The sequence below is a fragment of the Lepidochelys olivacea genome, assembly GCF_965140295.1.
Source record: "Lepidochelys olivacea isolate rLepOli2 genome assembly, chromosome: 10".
In the NCBI taxonomy this organism is placed as follows: Eukaryota; Metazoa; Chordata; order Testudines; family Cheloniidae; genus Lepidochelys; species Lepidochelys olivacea.
In genome coordinates this window covers 59,982,014-60,000,769 of record NC_140420.1, presented here as the reverse complement: position 1 = coordinate 60,000,769, position 18,756 = coordinate 59,982,014, and the positions used below count along the sequence as shown (strand labels likewise).

The window sequence follows — 18,756 nt, the reverse complement described above, 5'->3', positions numbered from 1 at the left end:
TCCCAGCAATTACTTCTTTCTCCCTCAGCTCCTCCATTATCCCTGACTACCCCAAACCTTTGCACTGCTTCTGAGGGGTGTGGGAAATATGATTCTTTATTGTAGTTTAAATGATTAATATGCCTCGTAAGGAATCGATTTGTCAAAAATCATATCCTGAATCTTTTTTGTCTGTATATCCAGACATACTTGCTGCCAGATATTTTGAAATAAATTACCAAAATAATTGAAACTGGGGTGATTATATTGTGTTATTTAGACAAATAAAGTAAGCAGAATTTTGCAGAACTTTAAAATTTTATGTGCAGAATTTTTAATTTTTTGGTGCAGAATTCCATAAGGAGTAATAGTCCTTCACTCCAAAGGCTCCTTCCTAAACTTTCCCCCACAACTTTATCCACTCAGCACCACCCTGTACCAGCTAATTTTCCCCACGGCCCTCAAACCTCTACCCTATTCCTCTCCACATGCCCCTCTCCAAACTACCCACTGGCAGCTCTTGATCTACTTAGTCCTCAGCTCTTCATTGTGTTGGAAGCTACTCTTCCACCAAAATCTGCATCCCTTGCAGCTTCTCCTCTATCTGACCCCCACCCTCAGGTTGGGTGTTCCCCAATCTCTTGCTTTTTTGGCTCCTCCTCACAGCTCAATGGAAGTGTGTGTGAAAGTGAAAAATTGAGTGACTATAAGGAAGAGATTCAATGAATGAGTGTGTGAGTGGGAGAATGAATGATATGTGAAAAGAGGAATGAGTGAATGTAAGGACGTGGCAAAGAATCAATGAATGAACGTGAGTGGGAGAATGAATGATATGTGAAAGGAAGAATGAATGAACAAGTGAGTGATTGACTTTTCATTGTGCAGCTCCTTCACAATCAGTGCATGGGTGAGAAAGACAGAGAAAGAGGTAGAAAAAATGGGGAAATTCAAAAACAAATCAGAGGACAATGTAGGAAAAAAGAGAAAAGTATAGAATAGAACTGAGAACAGAAACCCCAGGTAGAGGAAGATGACAGAGGAGTAAAGCAGAAAACAAGGTAGGACTGGAAAAGCTGTGATAAATAACTGAGCAGAACTTTCAGAAACTAGTACAAAATAGAGTAGAGGGACTAGAAATAGGAGAAAACAGTAGAAAGGGCAGAGGACACAAAAAGTTTTTGTCCATTTCACCATTTACTGTAGTTCACATCCTTCAAATGTCAGGAAGGGGGAAGGGACACAATAGACATTACCCCACACTCCTATCTTGCCTCCAGTTTTTTAAAAAAGTATATGGCTATGTCTATACTAGGAACCAATTACAGGTATAGGAATACAGTATACTTTTCTGGCGAAGAGCTCCTAGTCTGGACACAGTTATGCTGGCAAAGTGCACCTTGGTTTAGAAAAACCAACCCCCATGTGTACAACAGACATTATAACTGCATCTATACTAGCATCTTTTGATGGCACAGCTATGTCAGTCATGGATCACACTTCTTCACACCAGACTGATGAAGCTATGGTGGCAGAAGTCTGTAGTGTAGGCCTACGTGCAGTTCCATGACTCCCACTGAAACCATGCACTACCCAAGTCAGATGTGCCTGATTTTCATTAAAAATGTTGTTCATTCTAATCACATATCCAGCACCAAAACTGCACTAAGGTCTTGAGTGACCTCTTCATGGCTTTGTCCAGGAGCCTTTACTTCATTCTCATCCTCTTTGAATCTCTCTGCTAGTTCTCTCTCCTTCATAGCACCAAACACAAGCCCCTTAGCTTTGTCTTTAAGGTTCTTCGCCATTTAGCCTGGCCGCATCAATTCTTAACTTTTCAAACCATTGACCACTGCGCCCTTGCTCTGCCACTCATGGCAACCTTAATTGCCCCACACATGGGAAAAACTCCTTGTCAACATTTCTAAATTCATCCTAGCCTCCTAAACACCTGTCCTTGCCATGATGCCTACAAATCACTACCAGTTGGCAGCAGCGAGGCAAGTGACAAGCCATCACTTTCCCCCCTAAATTCTGTTCATTTTATCACCTGACGACCCCCCCCCCCCCATTGCATTTGGATGCTGGTCACATCCTGACAACCCGACTGGAAGCATTCTGGGCAGGAATTGCCTCAGGGGCTATTTGTGTCCACACAGCAGCTAGCCCAGGGGGCTGTGCTCTGGAGGAGGGGTTGCTAGGAGGGGCAGTGAGAGCTGCCACCAGACTGTATTCTGGCCTCCACGCCAAGCAGCTGGGAAAGGGAAAAGACAACACCACCCAGGCTGCCCATGTCGGCAGTTGGGTTCACGGGTGGGGTCACAAGGGCACCCCACTGCCCCCCTAAGGAGCAGAGCCAGGAACCAATCCCCTCCACGGGGGACGTGGGGCACCCGACAATTAACTTCTCCTCCCCCGGTAGGCGCCAGGAACCAGCCCCACGGACTGGGGATGGGCTCCACAGACTCGCCCTCCTGCGATGTGGACCGGCCAGGCCCCGGCAAGCGACGATTTAACGCCCTTTCCTGCGCGGGGCTGGGTCCGGTTGCCTAGTGAGAGCGACGCTACTCAGCTGCCCCTCAGCAGGGACAAAATGGCGGCGGGCGGCGGGAGCGGAGTCAGGCGAGGCGCGGGGTGCGGTTCAGCTGGGGTGAGGCGTGAGGGAAATCTGGGCTGCTGGCTGCTATGGGAGGCCCCTCAGGCTAGTCCCGATCCCGGGGGCGGGGGGGCCATCCCGGAGAGGCTGGGTGAATGCGGTTATTGGGCGGGGGTCTAACCGGCCGTGCCCAGATGAAGAGGCGGCGCGGGGAGTTGATCGGATTAAGCGTTCAGACCCGCGTTGCGGGGGTGTCTGGGCGGCCTAGGGGGATCAGAGCCGGCGGAGGCGATCAGAGTGCCTGGGGTAATTGGGGACCAGACCTGGGGGAGGGGAGGGCGATCAGGGTTGTGTCTGGGTGCTTAGGGGTTCAGATGTCTGGTGAGTCGACTGGGGTTTTGGGGGGTGGGTCTGGGCAGATTCGGGGTCAGACAGGGGTGGGGTGGGTATGGGGGCATTGTTACCTAGCACAGTGCCCTGAGCTGAATGCCCCCTCTAAGCAGGGGGTGAGGTGTGATCCAGTGTGCTAAGGAGGGGTGCCTCACCCTCCTGTCCTGCTCTCCACAGGTGCGGAAATCCCACAGGATCCTGCCCCATACTGCAATGCCAAAGAAGACTTTGATGCATGGAGACTTCCTGGCTCAGGAGGAGGAGTACAAGTAAGGACAGAACTGTGAGGCAAGGAGGAGAGATGCTCCCTTGACCCTATTTTGATATCCGTAAAATACTATGTTCAGAATGGGATTGATCAAATTGGACAAGGCAAATGCTCCAGCACTTTCAGGATGGTTGCTGGGTTTTTAGAGGGACCCCAGCACAGTTTTTATTTGTTGATGGCCTCTCTGGCTCTTAACAGACCCATGTTCAGTTCGGAGCTACCTAAAACCACAGGCCGAACCGTCTTTACCAAACAGTTATGGCCAGAAGTATTAAGAGTACCCTTTTCATCAGGATATCTGGTCATGGCAGAAATGACAGTTCTAACTAGTGCTCTGACACCCCTCCCCCCCCTCCTATTGGCACCTTACACAAAAGGCTACAGGTTAAACATTTTCACTGTACTAGGCCTCAGTGTAGGTAGGTTAGTTTAGGAATTTTAATTCCTCCCCCCCTTTTTTTAAAGCTGCATCTTGAACTCACCTTCAGTAAAAAGATGAGATGACTTTAGAATATGAAAGTTCCTTTAAAGTGGCCAAAACTTTGTTTAAAAAAGCTAAAAATTGTTGTTAATTTTTTTAATCTAAGAGGTTTCTAGCTGAAGGGTAGAAACCACCCTTTTTCAATAAACTTCCCTCCTACGTGTCTGCTGTCTCTCCCTATTATCTGTTAGGGATATGTGATGATACATCTGATAAGACAACTTTATATTACATAAACAAAAACCCTCTCTACATTAAAATAATGTTAAGGTTGCAAAAGTGAAGCACTTAAAAGTTAGGAAATGTTAGAACTAAGCCCATGAAACCTTAATTCACCCTTTCTCCCCCTTGTGCATATGCATAATGATACAGTCTTCAATTATATAATCACATAATACTATTTCCACAGAATGCCAGCGTCATTTCCCATGCTTGCTATCAGCTCTACCTATGTAGATTTTAATTAAAAATGTTTATAAGTGTTGAGTGACATGAGGTATAATAAAAAGTGGTGTCTGAAAAAGCAGAGATGTCTTCTCCACACATTTTGGTTGTACAAACTTGTTCTAATACATGCTTGTGTTGTATCTTCTGGCCTTGGGTTGCAACTTGAATAGCTTTTTCACTCTGCTGCAACAATTAATGTAATTATTAGTCTTATTCTAAAAGGAAAATCTAGTAGCACAATGGAATAGAAATTTTGCATTTTGTGTTTGGTTTTTTAAGGGGGGAGGACAACTGACTGGAATAAAAGCACTGCAAAAGCTTTTTTCTTTCAGATGTGTAAAAGAAAAATAAGTTTAACTTAAAAAATAATCAGCTATCCTACTTTTATTGTAGGAAAGTATTACCCTGGGTGGGGTTTAGGGAATTAAAATACATATATATCTAAAAGGCAGACTGCATATAAGACATCAGTCTGCTAACACAGAAATAGGTAAGGTGTTACTACTTCCCACTATAAAGGAACTTATAAAGTATTTCATTCTGCTTTGTAGACATGAATGATTATTCAAGGCTTGTATACTGCCAGACTGCAGAAATTCCATTTAAAATGTATTTCCTTTAAACTCTTCGGGTAAACTTAATGACAAAGCTATCTTATTGTCTCAGGCGACTGAATGCAGAATTAGAGGCAAAAACAGCAGAGTTGGTGCGTCAGGCTGAAGAAGTAATAGTGAGTAAATTTAGGCTATGCTACATAATGCAAACGTAGTTCACATGCATAAAGTGTCAATTCTTGAAAAAATTATCTGGTTGTGGGAGGTAGGAAGCTTTCATGGGCAAGTTGGACAAAAGTCATCTACTTCTGTAGAACTTAAGCTTTTTTATTTAAAAAAAATCCTGTTGAATATGAACTGTTGCAGTGCTAGCTTCTGAGTCTGCAGGAGCTGGAGTGCTTTTGTGGTTGCTTAAAATGTTTCCAAGCTACAGCAAAGCAAAATTGAAGGGATACTTGAATTTGGGCCAAATTCACTTTTTTAAAAACAAAAACAACCCCAAACTAGGGTTGTCGATTAATCGCAGTTAACTCATGTGATTAACTCAAAAAAATTAATTGCGATTAAAAAAATTAATTCCTATTGATTGCAGTCTTAATCACACTTAAATAATAGAATACCAATTGAAATTTATTAAATATTTTGGATGTTTTTCTACATTTTCATATATTTTATCTGTGTTGTAACTGAAATCAAAATGTATATTTTTATCATTTTTACAGTGCAAATATTTGTAAACAAAAGAAATGGTATTTTTCAATTCACTTCATACAAGTACTGTAGTGCAATCTTTGTCCCGAAAGTGCAACTTACCAATGTAGATTTTTTTTTGTTACTAACTGCACTCAAAAACAAAACAATGTAAAACTTCAGAGCCTACAAGTCCACTCAGTCCTACTTCTTGTTCAGCCAATTGCTAAGACAAACAAGTTTGTTTACATTTACTACAGCAGTTAATGCTGCCCTCTTCTTATTTACAAGATCACCAGAAAGTGAGAGCAGGCATTTGCATGGAACTTTTGTAGACCGCATTGCAAGCTATTTACATGCCAGATAAGCTAAACATTTTTATGGCCCTTCGTGCTTTGGCCACCATTCCAGAGGACGTTCTTCCATGCTGACGATGCTCATTTAAAACAAAAACAAAAAAACGCAGCATTAATTAAATTTGTGACTGAACTCCTTGGGGGAGAATTGTATGTCCCTGGCTTTGTTTTACCTGCATTCTGCCATATATTTCATGTTAGAGCAGTCTCGGATGATGACCTAGCACATGTTGATCATTTTAAGAACACTTTCACTGCATATTTGACAAACAAATATATGTAAACAAGCAACAGGCAGCATTATTTCCTGCAAATGTAAACAAGCTTGTTTGTCTGAGCGATTGGCTGAATAAGAAGCATGACCGAGTAGACTTGTAGTCCCTAAAATTTTACATTGTTTTATTTTTGAATGCAGTTATTTTTGTACATAATTCTACATTTGTAACTTCAACTTTTATGATAAAGAGATTACATTACAGTACTTGTATTAGGTGAATTGAAAAATACTATTTTTTTACAGTGCAAATACTTGTAATCAAAAATGAATATAAAGTTAGTACTGTGTGCTTTGTATTTGTGTTGCAACTGAAATCAATATATTTGAAAATGTAGAAAACATCCAAAAATATTTAAATAAATGGTATTCTATTATTATTTAACAGTGCGATTAATCACGTGATTAATCGCTTGACAGCCTTACCCCAAACCAACAGAAGCATATCCACGCCATTCTTCGGGAGGGGGAAATCCACATCTTAAATAAAGATTACGTTTCAGTGTTTGAAACGTAGCCATTGCAGCAGTGAAATTAATTATAAATAAGTGAAACTGAGTTGATTGATTTGCATTGTCCAAGTTGAGAGAAATACAAAAAGTAAACAGCATAATTATCAATAGTGTTGTTAATAACAAAAACTTGTTTAAAGCAAAAAGTATTCCTTTAATAAGGCAGCCACCAGGATCTGGACCAGGCAGACTGAAGACTGGCAACAGACAATATTCTTGTTTGCATCAAGAGAGAATCATAAAATCTCAACCTTAAGAAACAAATCAGGCTTGTTCAAGCAGTAACTTACACAGCAAGTAGGCATATTCCCTCAATTACTTACAGTATTGCAAACCATATCAAAAAGAGAAAAAGCTAAAGTCATATGCAGAAGTCCATAGTTCTTGAAGCCACTGCAGCAATTATTGCAATCACCAGTCTTCATACCCACTAGGTGTCACCTATTCCAGTAGCTCACCAGGACACTGGCAAACTGAGCATAGCTATCTGGTTTCTGAAAAGAAGCAGCTGAAAGAGGCATTCAGAGTGCTATCTGTTTTTTTCCTTCGAAAAACAAATCTGCCAACTGGATGTATTTCCTTCTGTGGCAAAAGATCAAATACTGTGTGGGTAAAGCTCAACCAGACCAAAGCAGACTACAATAGCTTGTGTTGTAGAATTTCTCCAAGATAGTCTTTTCCTGGGTCTTAAATTTAGCTATCTGGAAGATGCTCCTAGCAACAAGAATCTGGATATCAAAAGACTTGTCAGAGCATCAGAAATTAGAAGGTCTCCTCTGGTGCTCAGGATCCCCCTTGGGACCAATCCTGGAAGTGTGACTAAGCATCCTTTTAAACCATTACATAGTTTTCCATATTTATAAAGGTGGCATTTAGAGGCCATCACATCCGGCAGAAGAATCAGAGTTAGGAGTGCTATAAATTGATCGGTTTTCCATGTTTTAAGACAAAATGATCCTAAGAACATATGTAGCCTTTGGTCCAAAGGCAAACAGTTCTGCAGGGCTCAAGTGACAGCTTGCCTCCTTTTTGTGTGAAGCCATCTCACCCAAAGGAGAAGTTGTTACAAAAGCTGCCTGTCAGGAGGGCTCTGAAGAACCAAAAAGTTAATAAAAATTTAGTCCCTGTATCATCAAGTAGTTTGGGGGCAAGAAAACCTTCCAATCCATCACCTTCAACAAAGCTTTCAAGTCCATTCCTTTTCCCCTTCAAAAATGGAAGCCCACCCACTGAGATCAAAGTAGCATCATGGTCCCAGAAATCTCATGTCCTACGAAGAAATCTGTAAAATTAGCCACATGCTCTTCGATACATACGTTTTCCAAGCGCTAAACATCAGATGTGCAAGGGTCCACAGAAACCTCCTTGGTAGAAGGAAGCTGTGTTGGCTCAGTAATCTAACACTACTTTTGACTAAAAGAAAAAGGAGTACTTGTGGCACCTTAGAGACTAACAAATTTATTTGAGCATAAGCTTTCGTGAGCTACAGCTCACTTCACTGGATCGGATGAAGTGAGCTGTAGCTCACGAAAGCTTATGCTCAGATAAATTTGTTAGTCTCTAAGGTGCCACAAGTACTCCTTTTCTTTTTGCGAATACAGACTAACATGGCTGCTACTCTGAAACCTACTTTTGACTAGTAACTTTTCTGTGTTTAGTTCATACTTATGCATATTGCTTAAAAAAACCCAATAACATTTCCCCCAGTAGTTAGGACACTTAAAGCAAGAAAAAAATAAATAAGGGATGAAAATACCACGTGACAGTATTGGCATGTGTGGGTGTGGAAGAACCCAATGTTTGTTTGAAAGAAGCAGATTTTGGATGTTTTTCAGGCACTCAGTATTCCAGCTAACACTCTAGAAACTTCAAAGAAAAATGATTTACATGTTCTGAATGTCTGTGGCTAAACTGATGTCTTAAAAAAATGTGTCAGTGTTTTATTTATTTGGATAGAATTGAGAGAATGTAAATATTTTAAATTAGAAAGACTGGTTATTTCTTTTGCATAATCTGGAAAATAGGAAGTTTGTTTATCTCCTATGGATTGTTGTATGTTCTACAACATGTCCATAGGATGCAGGGGTACACCTACAGTTTTTCCAGGTTATTTTAACATAGGTAGAAAGACTTCACGTGAGCAAAAACAAAATACCTGCTTTAGAGTGGAAGAACACTTGAGGCTGTCAGTGATATTTTAGGCTTAACCTTTGCTCCCTGGATTTGAGAGAGATAAGTTATCCTACCTACTACCCTCTCAGTTTGTCTCTCAAGCGTGGTAAGCTACAGTACTTTTGATTTTTGTGATGCTTGCTAATTATTGGTTATATGGTACCAACAGTATTTTCCTGTAATGGAAAAAACTTTCTTTCCTTATTAAAGAGAGATCAACAAGAGATACTATCAATACCAGTTTCAACACAGGTTAAATTGTGTGAAGATGATGACAAGCAACTGAGGTAAATGCTTTGAAATTCCAAAATATTATTGGCTGTCTGTAATGGGTATGGAGTCTTTGGATCTGATTCTGCAAACCCTGACTTGCACAAGTAATTCACTTGACTTCCATGGGCCTGCTTGTAGAAATAAGGAGCACTGATGTAAATCAGAGTTTGCAGAGTCAGGTTCCTATATTGCCCATAGTCTTTGAACACTAAGTTTCAGAGAGTAATTCTGTCCGGTTGCTCAGCAGCTATTCCTCTGGCTCATTAAGTAGCAGTACTGGTGACCTCTAAAGGACTTCTGCTTTGTTCTTTATTTGAACAAAAAGATGGCTCAATCTAGAGCAAAATAGGGATGCAGTGCTTCATCACCATGAGGATGAAGAGGGACCAAACATAAGCCATGCCTGATAAGGTGAAAAAGCAATAGCTGTTTCATTATGCAGGATGCCAGATTTAGAAAGAATTTTAGGATACCCTCTGTAGGAGGGTGAGAGAGGAGTGACCTGACCTCATCACTTACCCTTCCAGAAAGATCTGGGGAGGCGGTTTTGTTTGTTTGTTTTTTTTAAAAGGAAGAGTCCAAGAAGCTTTATGAAAGCTTGTCTCACTAACACACAGCCTCTTCAGGCTCACTTTGGGGGAGAGGGGTCCTTAAACTTAAAAAAGGAAATTCTCAGTCCCAAAAAATCGGTCCCGGGCATGGCTCTTTTGTCAGAGCCTGGGCGATGGAAAAGTGTTTCTTCAGTCTCTCGTCAGTTTACAGTTGATGTGCCCAAGTTGACCCCATTGTGGCTTCTCAGAGTCAGTCCCATTCCCTCTCCTTGGAACTGCTTCATCTCCTGTTTCCTTCCCCGCACCAGGTCTCTCTGGTTGGCTTATATAGCAAGCCTGCTCTAGGCTTCAAGTCTCCTGCAGGGCAGCTCCCTCTCACTCCTTTGCTCTTTCACACACTCCCCCACTGACTCTCTGGAGTTTAGAAGTATGGGGGTAGGGGAGCTACTTTCAGTGAGAGACAGCACACTGATAATTGAGCAATATAATGCTCTTCTTTGGGTACTAAAGAAACAACATAGTGCCACTGAAAGTATTGTAGCTAAACTGCAGGGCACCATGGTGATTGATGTGTATTAGAACATAACTCAAGTTAACACATTCCAAAGAAACTCATAACTGTAAACTCAGCCAATTACATCCACAAAGGCATAGTCTAGAAGCCTGTAGGACTGGAAATGCTTACCCCAGAGACCTAAACAGAGAGAGATCCAGCTGGCATCCCATGGAATGTGTGTCATTACATTATAACTGCAGGCATTATATACTACTACAGTCAGGGCTGTCCTTACCCATGTGCAAAGTACACAGCTGTGTAGGACACCAGGAAATTTGGGGCACCGGATTTCCTGGTGCCCTGCGCAGCTGCATGCTGCTCCAGCCCCTGTACCGCCTCTTCCCGCCCCTGCCCCTGCTCTGCCCCTTCCTGTCCCTCAGGACTGCAGCAGGGCCGGGCCTGCACTTACTGGCGGCAGAAAGTGCAGCAACCCGGCCCCAGCTGCACTGCCGGTGAGTGCTGGGGGGCAGTTCCCCCCTACGCCCTAAGACAGCCCTATCCTCCCACAGAGGTCTGGGCCAGCCGCCCCCCGTGGGGGGGGGGGGGGAGGGCTGCATAGGGGCCCAGAGTAGCTAGGGACGTCCCTGACTACAGTATATGTTTGAGCTCTATATACGTACACCAGCTAACTCCAGAGTTTACAATTAACTATGCTGTTTATTTAGTCAGATGTGAACCTGTATGTTACATAGGAGTGTCACTGGAAATAGTGGCAGGATAGAAGAGGTATTGGAGATGGTCTGTCAACCCACTCCCCCAAACTGATAAGATTTAAAGTTTATGTTGCTGCTGATCTTGAAATGATAGTGAAAATGCAGTGTCAAACTACAAACTGCTTCAAGTGTTGAGCTCTGATTGGGAAATTAGTTTGCCAGAGTTTTTGATTTGATTGCTAGGGATGACCACATAGCTCTAAATCAGAGAGTGAATAAGAGAAGCACTTAGGCCTTGTTTATAACCCAAGGGGTTTGCTGGAATAGAGGTACTGGTAGAGATATAGTGGCAATCCCCCCACCCCCCATAGTGGAGATGCAGCTTATACTGGTAAAAGTTCTTTTTTGCCAGCATAACTGGGTCTATGCTAAGAGTTGTGTTGACATGGCTATGTTGGTTGGGTATGTGGGGTACGGCTTAGGTAAGTAGACTAAAGCTACACCTGAAGTTTGTGGGTATGTGTGTGAGTACGTACCTCTGTGTTCTCTACTTGCCTAAGCCATGCACTGCTGTTTTTAGCAGTGTAATGTCCCATTGCCTCTCTGCTCCTGTAGCTTTTCCTGGCTACAGGAAAAGATTTCCCCAGCAAGGAAAGGTTCTGGCACGGGGGGGCATTGAGAAAAGGCTCCATTAGCTCCCTGTTGCTGGAGCCATTTGCCCGCTTCATTGAAAGACTCTGGCAGTGGAGATCTGCTGAAGGCTTTGCTCACTGCCTCCCCTCTGCCAGAGTGTTTCACTGACATTTAGCTACACAATGCAGCATGGATGCAGCTTGCTTTTCATAGCCACATGTAGTCTACATGCTGCTGCCAGTGGTATGTAGTCTAGACATAGCCTAAAAGGGGTTGGGGAAAAGAGGTGGAACTCTGGCCAGGAATCTGTAAGATACAGTTGACCTGTCAATTACGTAAGTAATTGAAAAGCTTTTAAGGGAACCACTGTTTGTATGTCCAGTGAACTTTTAGCTGAAAAGGAGAAAACTCCAGACTGCAGTGAAAAAATTATAAGCCATTGATAGCCATTAGAAGATGAAAGTTATGAAAATTAAGTAGTTGGACACACTGATTATCCTAGGATGAGCATCCATTGCCCTTCAAAAGGGGTTGTCTTTAACTCATAGTGTGTTTGTATGTACCAAATTATTTCAGCGTGTATGGCTTTTTTTTTTTTTTGGCAAAAGGAGGCAGACAGCACCAGTTAGGCATTTAAGAGAGGCTGTGTTGTTTTCTGTATTGTCCGTCCCCCCCCCGATGGTGGCCATTCTTAGTCTTTTGACAGATACAGAATCCAGGAGGGAAAAAAAAAAAAAAAACAGGTTGAGGATGGAAAGCAGTTAAATAATGGGCAGAGTAGTTTAATGAAAAAGATACCGAAGCAAAAAATCCTTGCTTTTTTAAAGCAAAATGTTTTATTAAGTTAAAGGGACACTAAAGTAAGGCTAGGTGCATTTCTTTAAATATACCTTAAGACCATTCTGAAGTATTTTATCGCATAGTCTCTCTTCCTCCAAGTTATTAATATTTTACATTGAGAAACAAAGCAACTATGGTGTTTACTCTAAAGGACCAGCTTTTGTTTATGCTTTTCCTCTTCGGGGCATGGCCAGGCGCACAGGGGTGGGGACTGGGTGTGCGCGCATGGCTAGGCATACTATAGGCTTTGAATAGGATTAGCAAACACAAAGGATTCACTCATGCACGCGCACCTCATGTTTATGTGCCGGAAAGCGATTGTAAACATTAGCTGCTATTTTGATGTGACCACCAGCCTAGATACTTACTTGTGAACCTTTTCAGGCTTTAATTTCACATCTCAAATGACTTTGCACAATCTTCATTTCTTAAGGATTTAAAACAAACAAACAAACACCCACCCAGGGTGGTAGGCAAATATGGGATTGTGAACAGTGCCTTTAAAATTAAATAGATTTGAACACTTTAGCAAACAAATTGAGTTTTAGGTCAGACGGCGTTAGAGATGTTAGGAACAAATTCATATGCTGAAGAAAGGGATGTTCTTGTTTTCCTAAGAATAGAATTGTTGCATTTTAAGATTTCTGTAAGCAATATGTAATGGAGTATTTTGTCAGCAGCCGTGGAGGAGGGCATGAATCCTACCCTTCCCTCAGTGATTGTAGCTAGCCAATAGGATGGGAATAGGAGGAAAACTGGGTAGGAAGACCCTGTTCTGGATGTCTGTTGCCACGCAAAAAAGGCTCCACAGTCTGCAGTCATTTTGATACTAGCAGCACTAATAGCCCACTGAGATAGCTAGATCACAACTGTATAAACAAAAAAAAACCTTAGTCACAAAACATGTTTGGAAGGACTCTCCAGTTTCTTGGAGTAAGAGTAACACTTTTGTGTTTGTGAATAGGGAGGTTTGAATGTGAGTGAAGTTCCCATTGTTAAAGTAGGGTGAGCATGGAGACCTGTTTCTGTCTGGATTTGAGGTATCCAAATGAAGACAGAGGTGGTAAGAACAGAACTGAATCTTTATACAAACCAAAGTATTTTCTAAACCTCAAAATAAAAAGTTAAGGGAGTGCAGTTAACTGTGTCCTAAAATTGAAGTATTATGAAAACAAATTTTTATAAGGCTGCAGTTAAACTATTCACTTGTTTAAAACATTGATAAAGTCATTTTTAAACCATCCACTCCAGTGGGTGAAAAGCAGATATTGCAGCACTAAGAACGTGGAAGTAAAACTGATTTAGTGGATTTTCAGTGGCCATGTGGAGATAAATGGAAAAAATAAGATGTGTAAGTAGTGAAAAGTAAAGTGGATTTTTTTTTTGCTTTAAGATATAATTAGCAACAAATATACTACATATTAAGCTTATGTTTACTTTCTTCAAAGTTTGCATTTACTGTGTCTCTACACTATACCAGATGACTCCTGACCCAGAAAAGAATCCATTTTCCTTTTCCAAAGCTGCATTTCTCCTGTATTTAAGAAGAATAGTAAAATTTTTGATTTGTCAGTAAGATAGCAGATATAATTCAGATATGTTGTAGAAAAAAAGTCTTTTTATAGTCCTTTTCTAGCCACACTTTAACCTTTCTGAGTCTGTTTCTCTGGCTATAAAATGGGTATACCAACTGTATAGGTTTTAATTAATCTGACTTATTTTCAGCTCTACTGATGAAAGACACTATAAAAAGGGTTGTTATGTAATGACATATTCCTGTGCCACAAGAATAAAAGTACTGGACTCTGAGACAGAGCGCTCAAAGTTTAGGATCCCGCTAAAAATTGTGGTTTACTGTAGTTGACATTGATCTTGCTGGCATACCAAATCCTGTCAAGTAAACTGAGTATAACAGAGGGTTTCCTAAACAGCAAACAGATTGTATATAAGAAAAGTTCTCTTTTCTTGGGGGGAATAAAGTTCTTATTTCCTTCTAAAATGTGTAAATTAGACACCAATTTTTTGCTTACAGAATCCTGCTGTGTTCCTACAGCTCTGATTACTATGTGTTCAATTGCACTATGTTTTTACTGATAAGTAGTACAGCATGAGACATGACCCTCCTCTGTTTTGATATTGCTTCAGGTAGAAGATAAATGGTTTTTGTGAAGAGAATAGATGCATCTCAACATGGACCATTTATCTGCCACAACAGTCATCTATTTAAAGCAAAAAACAACACACCAAACAACCCGCAGCCCCAAACTTACAAGGGTTTTTTTTGTTATTCTCAGCAGTAACCTACAGGATATTGCCTTTTTCTTGAACATCTATGGGTGGTCTTTGAGCATGACAAGTGTCCTTGATCAGCCACAGCTTGGTGCTCTTAAACAGAGTATGTACTGTTAGGAAAGTTTGGTTTAGGAGAAGCCACCTGGAGTCAGTGGCACATGTATGTAGAAATTTCAGGAGAGAGTATAAAAGGCAAGCAACCTTAGTCACAGGAGAGAAATCTGGTACATGCTTAAGTCTAAAGTGGTGTTTGGTAGCATACCTCTGACAGCCCTAACAGGTACAGGTGTTACAGCTGGTTTAGAGTGGAATGAAAGGAGCAAAAAGATGCAGAGGGAAGAACATTTATCTAGTTTTTAAACACCAAGTAACAGGTGGCAGATGTTGTGTCTGAAAATAATTTTTAAAGAAGTATTTTACGGCCAGCACACTCTCCTTCTTTTTAACCTATTTAATTTGTAACCTAATTTTCAGCTCTCAATATCTGGTCAAATAGTTCAGGGTTCTCTGTTTCTGCCTGTAACAGTCAGGGAGCATCTTTAAGAGCAGGTGCTATGTCTCCAAGCATAATTTAGGGTTTGTCCATTTAAGACCAGGAACACTGGAAATGTCTGCAGGAGGGATTGTTTGGAGCTGTCTGACTGAGGGAGTCAGGCAACCAGCCAAGACTATACAACAAAAAGCCTGTGGTTCGGTGGAAAGATGGGGAATGGAAGAATGGCGTAGGGTTGGACTTCTCACAGCAGAAGGCAAGAGAGCTGGGAAAACGGTCAAAGGCTGGTGGAATAGAGGAGGAGTCCAGGAAGGGGTATTACCAGAAGGAAGAAGCAAGGGCAAAACAGTGTGGATAGCCATTCATATCTGATCATTTTACCCAGTTGGAAGCAAAGGGGGATATCTGCGTCAGTGTCCCTACTCTGGTTCATCCACTTTCTTCCTTTGGTGGTCCTCTGACTCTCAGCAGTGTTGGATCCCTGATATGATTTAGCCCTTTGGCGAAGTCATGCAAGTCCTCTACCACTTCTGGAGGGGCCAAAACAAGTCTAACGGACATAAAACTATCTTCTGGCGTTCCTCAGAACAGATAGTTCTTCCCATGGTTGCTCAGGGTCCACCTTCACAGGGCCACACAATGTCTTCACTCAAGCTGGATTGCACTTCCTTTTCTACACCCCTACTACGATCAGCAGTCCTTTTGCCCTGTTGGTAAAGGGTTGTAGAAGGAGATGGGGACGTTTACCCATCTTTGCCGAAATCCCAGTTTGCTAAGTGAAAGGGTCAACTTCCCTCCATGCTGTTTTGTCCAGGTTATTTTCTTCTGAGTGTACCATCCTCAGGGTCTTTTGCTGTCCTGGCCCTAGGCGCCTCCTAGGCTTTTTCACAGTTCTGTTCAACCAGCTTTCCTGGATTGTCTTATCAAGCTTATTACCATAGAAAGGCCAACTGTAGGTGATACCTCTACTCCCTACCTGGCCCACTGAGTCACAGACTTTTAAAATATGGTCTTGGAAAGTCACATGACCATCACCAGTCCCCACATGGCACACCCTCCTGCCCTGTTTAGTTAGTAGTGTTGTTTACTAACAGACCACTTGAGTAGAGGCTGAGAATAGCATAAGTGAGCTGTAGCTCATGCTCACATAAATTTGTTATTCTCTAAGGTGCCACAAGTACTCCTTTTCTTTTTGCGAATACAGACTAACACAGCTGCTACTCTGAAACCATATTTTTTTTGTTGTTTGTGCAAACAATTACCATTAAATAGATGTACCATATCAGGAGCATCCTGTGTATGTGAGACAGGTTTTATTTCCCCATATATGTCCCTGTGTGTGGGCTCAGTCAGAACTACAATTCTATCCCTTTATGATCAGCAGTGAAGGAGGCTTAAGAAATGGGTAAGAAATCACATAAATAAGTTATTTGCAGGGGTTTTTTTTATTTGCTTCCACAGAGATGCATTGGGAACTTAACTCATCTCAACCTACCACATGGTAAAGGATTTAAACTTTCTTTCATGGATCAGCCCTTAGTCTTGAACTTCTTTTATTCTTTATCATTGAAGACACTGACTTCCCAAACCAAGTGTACTTATTGGATTAAAAGAAAAATAATTTTAGTAAAAAAAAAGTGATTGGTACATTTTCTCCAATCTTACCTTCACTTTTACTGTTTTGGTCTGAGGTATGTAAAATGTCAGAATAAAAAAGCAGAATAAAAAGCACAATTAATTTCAGAATATATTTTCTTTAAGTATTTGTTTTATTGTGAGTTTACAAGACAATTTACTTCAGTTTTATTTTTTTCAGAGATGGGCTTTCTCCTGAACTGCCAATCCTTACACTTTCGCATATTAAGGTACTGAAATCTGCAAATTTTGCTCGTTAATGGAATTACCAGATAGATATGTCTGCCATTCTAGAAACTGTACTGAGTGGCGAAAATCTATGGGGTGTTTAAAGCAGAAATCTGGGAGATAAGACTCCTGGGTTCTATTTTTGTAAATTGCTGTGCTACTGACTTGCTAGGTGACCTTACACTAGTCACTTAGGCCTGGTCTGCACTAGAACATTGTCAGCTTACCTATGCCATTCGGATGTGAAAAATCCACAGCCCCAGAGCAGCATAGTTCAACTGACCTAACCTCCAGTGCAAACAGTGCTAGCTCAACATAGTTACTGCCTCTTGGGGCAGGGGATTACCTATGTTGACAGGAGAACCCCTCCTGTCAGCATAGTTAGTGTCTACACTGAAGTGCTGTAGCGATGCAACTGTGCTGCTGTAGCATTTCATGTGTAGACAAGCTTAGTTTCTGGGCCATATTTTACACCTATGTAAAATGGAGCTGCTATTTCAGTATGTATAGCATTTTGAAATCTTTAGATTAAAGGCGACGTAAAATTTTATAATGCTGCCTTTTTTTCTTAGACAAAATTTCTGTGTATTTCTTCTCTTGTCTGTGTAATGTTAATGGCAATACCATTATTTTTTAATTAAAGTCCTCTTAAAGAAGTTAACATGCAAAATAACTTTATATTATGAGAAGAAAATAATGGATAAATGAGGCCAGGAACAAATGCAAAGACTCACTAGCCTCTTAAATTTCAGCTACATTGCATTCTTTAGGGATTCAGCTAAAGTTTCCAGAGTGTTTCCTTTGAGAAAGACTGTAGCCAAGAAAGCTGATTCTTGGATAATCTTAATTTGGGAGTAAGCTCTGAAAGTTACTTAATAACTTCACTGCAGAAGGAAGATATAGCAAGACTAAAAATATGCTAATTCCATTGGTGACTTAGAAGGGGTGGTAAACGCTTTCAACAGCAATGTGTTAACTTGAGATTGTACTCATGATCCAAGCATATGATGGATTCAACTTGGTTTCTAGGTTGAACAAGCTTGCTTATTTAGTTGTAGTACATTAGAAGTGTTTGTATATTAATGGCTCAGTAACAGTTGTGTACCTTATTTGTACATACTCATGACTGCACATGCAAGTCAGTTTTGAGTGTGCAAATAAATAGGTGTCTAGTCACTTGTACATGCAAATACAAGTCTGCACATGCAGTAGCAGTAAAAACATTTGCAAATTAGACAAAAAAAGTATTAGTTTCTTGGATATCTCAGGCTCTGAAAATCAGACTGTTTAAAATATTCCTTTTGACTGTCATAGTTTGACCTCAGGAAAATGGAAAAATAGTTGTGCTAGAAAAAGTGTCATAGGCTATTATCATAAATATGATCCTGACTACTGAAACTTCTTTCCTAGCAACCAAATAAGAAATCTGGTTCCATGTCTACAGCTCAGAACAGACCACACTCTGGCAGTAAGGGAAAGAGAACAACTTCAAGGTACATTAATTGTACACTGTATTTGTATTTATTTAAAATCTATACTCTGGTAATGAAATGCGAATAGTTTTAGTTGATTGTTTTTATCTTGATACACATCTATACAAATATACTTTGTGTTGGAAATGTCTTACAGTTTACTTATTTCTATATCTGCTCTATGCTCGCCTACATAAAGCGGCTGGAAATCTTTAATGAGTAGCCTTGGTTAACACCACAGCAATGAAACTGTGGCTTATCAAAAATTTAAAACAAAGGACTTGTCAAGGCTGTGATTTAAACTTTGTCTCAATGAATGAGGAATAAGCAGATCTCTACCTATTGGTTGTGGTTTGGAAAGCATTCTACTAGAGGCACCTGGAATGAATGCGCTTGAGCACTGCAGTTCAGAGT

At 41.0% G+C, this 18,756-nt stretch overlaps 1 protein-coding gene across 10 annotated transcripts in view; it reads left to right on the top strand.

The window, feature by feature from the left end:
• The first annotated feature begins 2,250 nt into the window (after positions 1-2,250).
• The window catches only part of TEX9 (testis expressed 9), a 40,464-nt gene continuing 23,958 nt past the window's right edge, over positions 2,251-18,756 (top strand). For 2 of the 10 annotated variants that reach the window (XM_084642176.1, XM_084642174.1), the window contains exons 1-6: positions 2,550-2,626; positions 3,140-3,231; positions 4,825-4,888; positions 8,927-9,003; positions 16,824-16,872; positions 18,281-18,363. In XM_084642176.1, coding sequence (XP_084498302.1) covers positions 2,570-2,626; positions 3,140-3,231; positions 4,825-4,888; positions 8,927-9,003; positions 16,824-16,872; positions 18,281-18,363 — 422 coding nt within the window. In that variant the 5' untranslated portion in view covers positions 2,550-2,569. The other 8 variants (XM_084642171.1, XM_084642168.1, XM_084642173.1 and 5 more) reach the window with 8 other exon arrangements.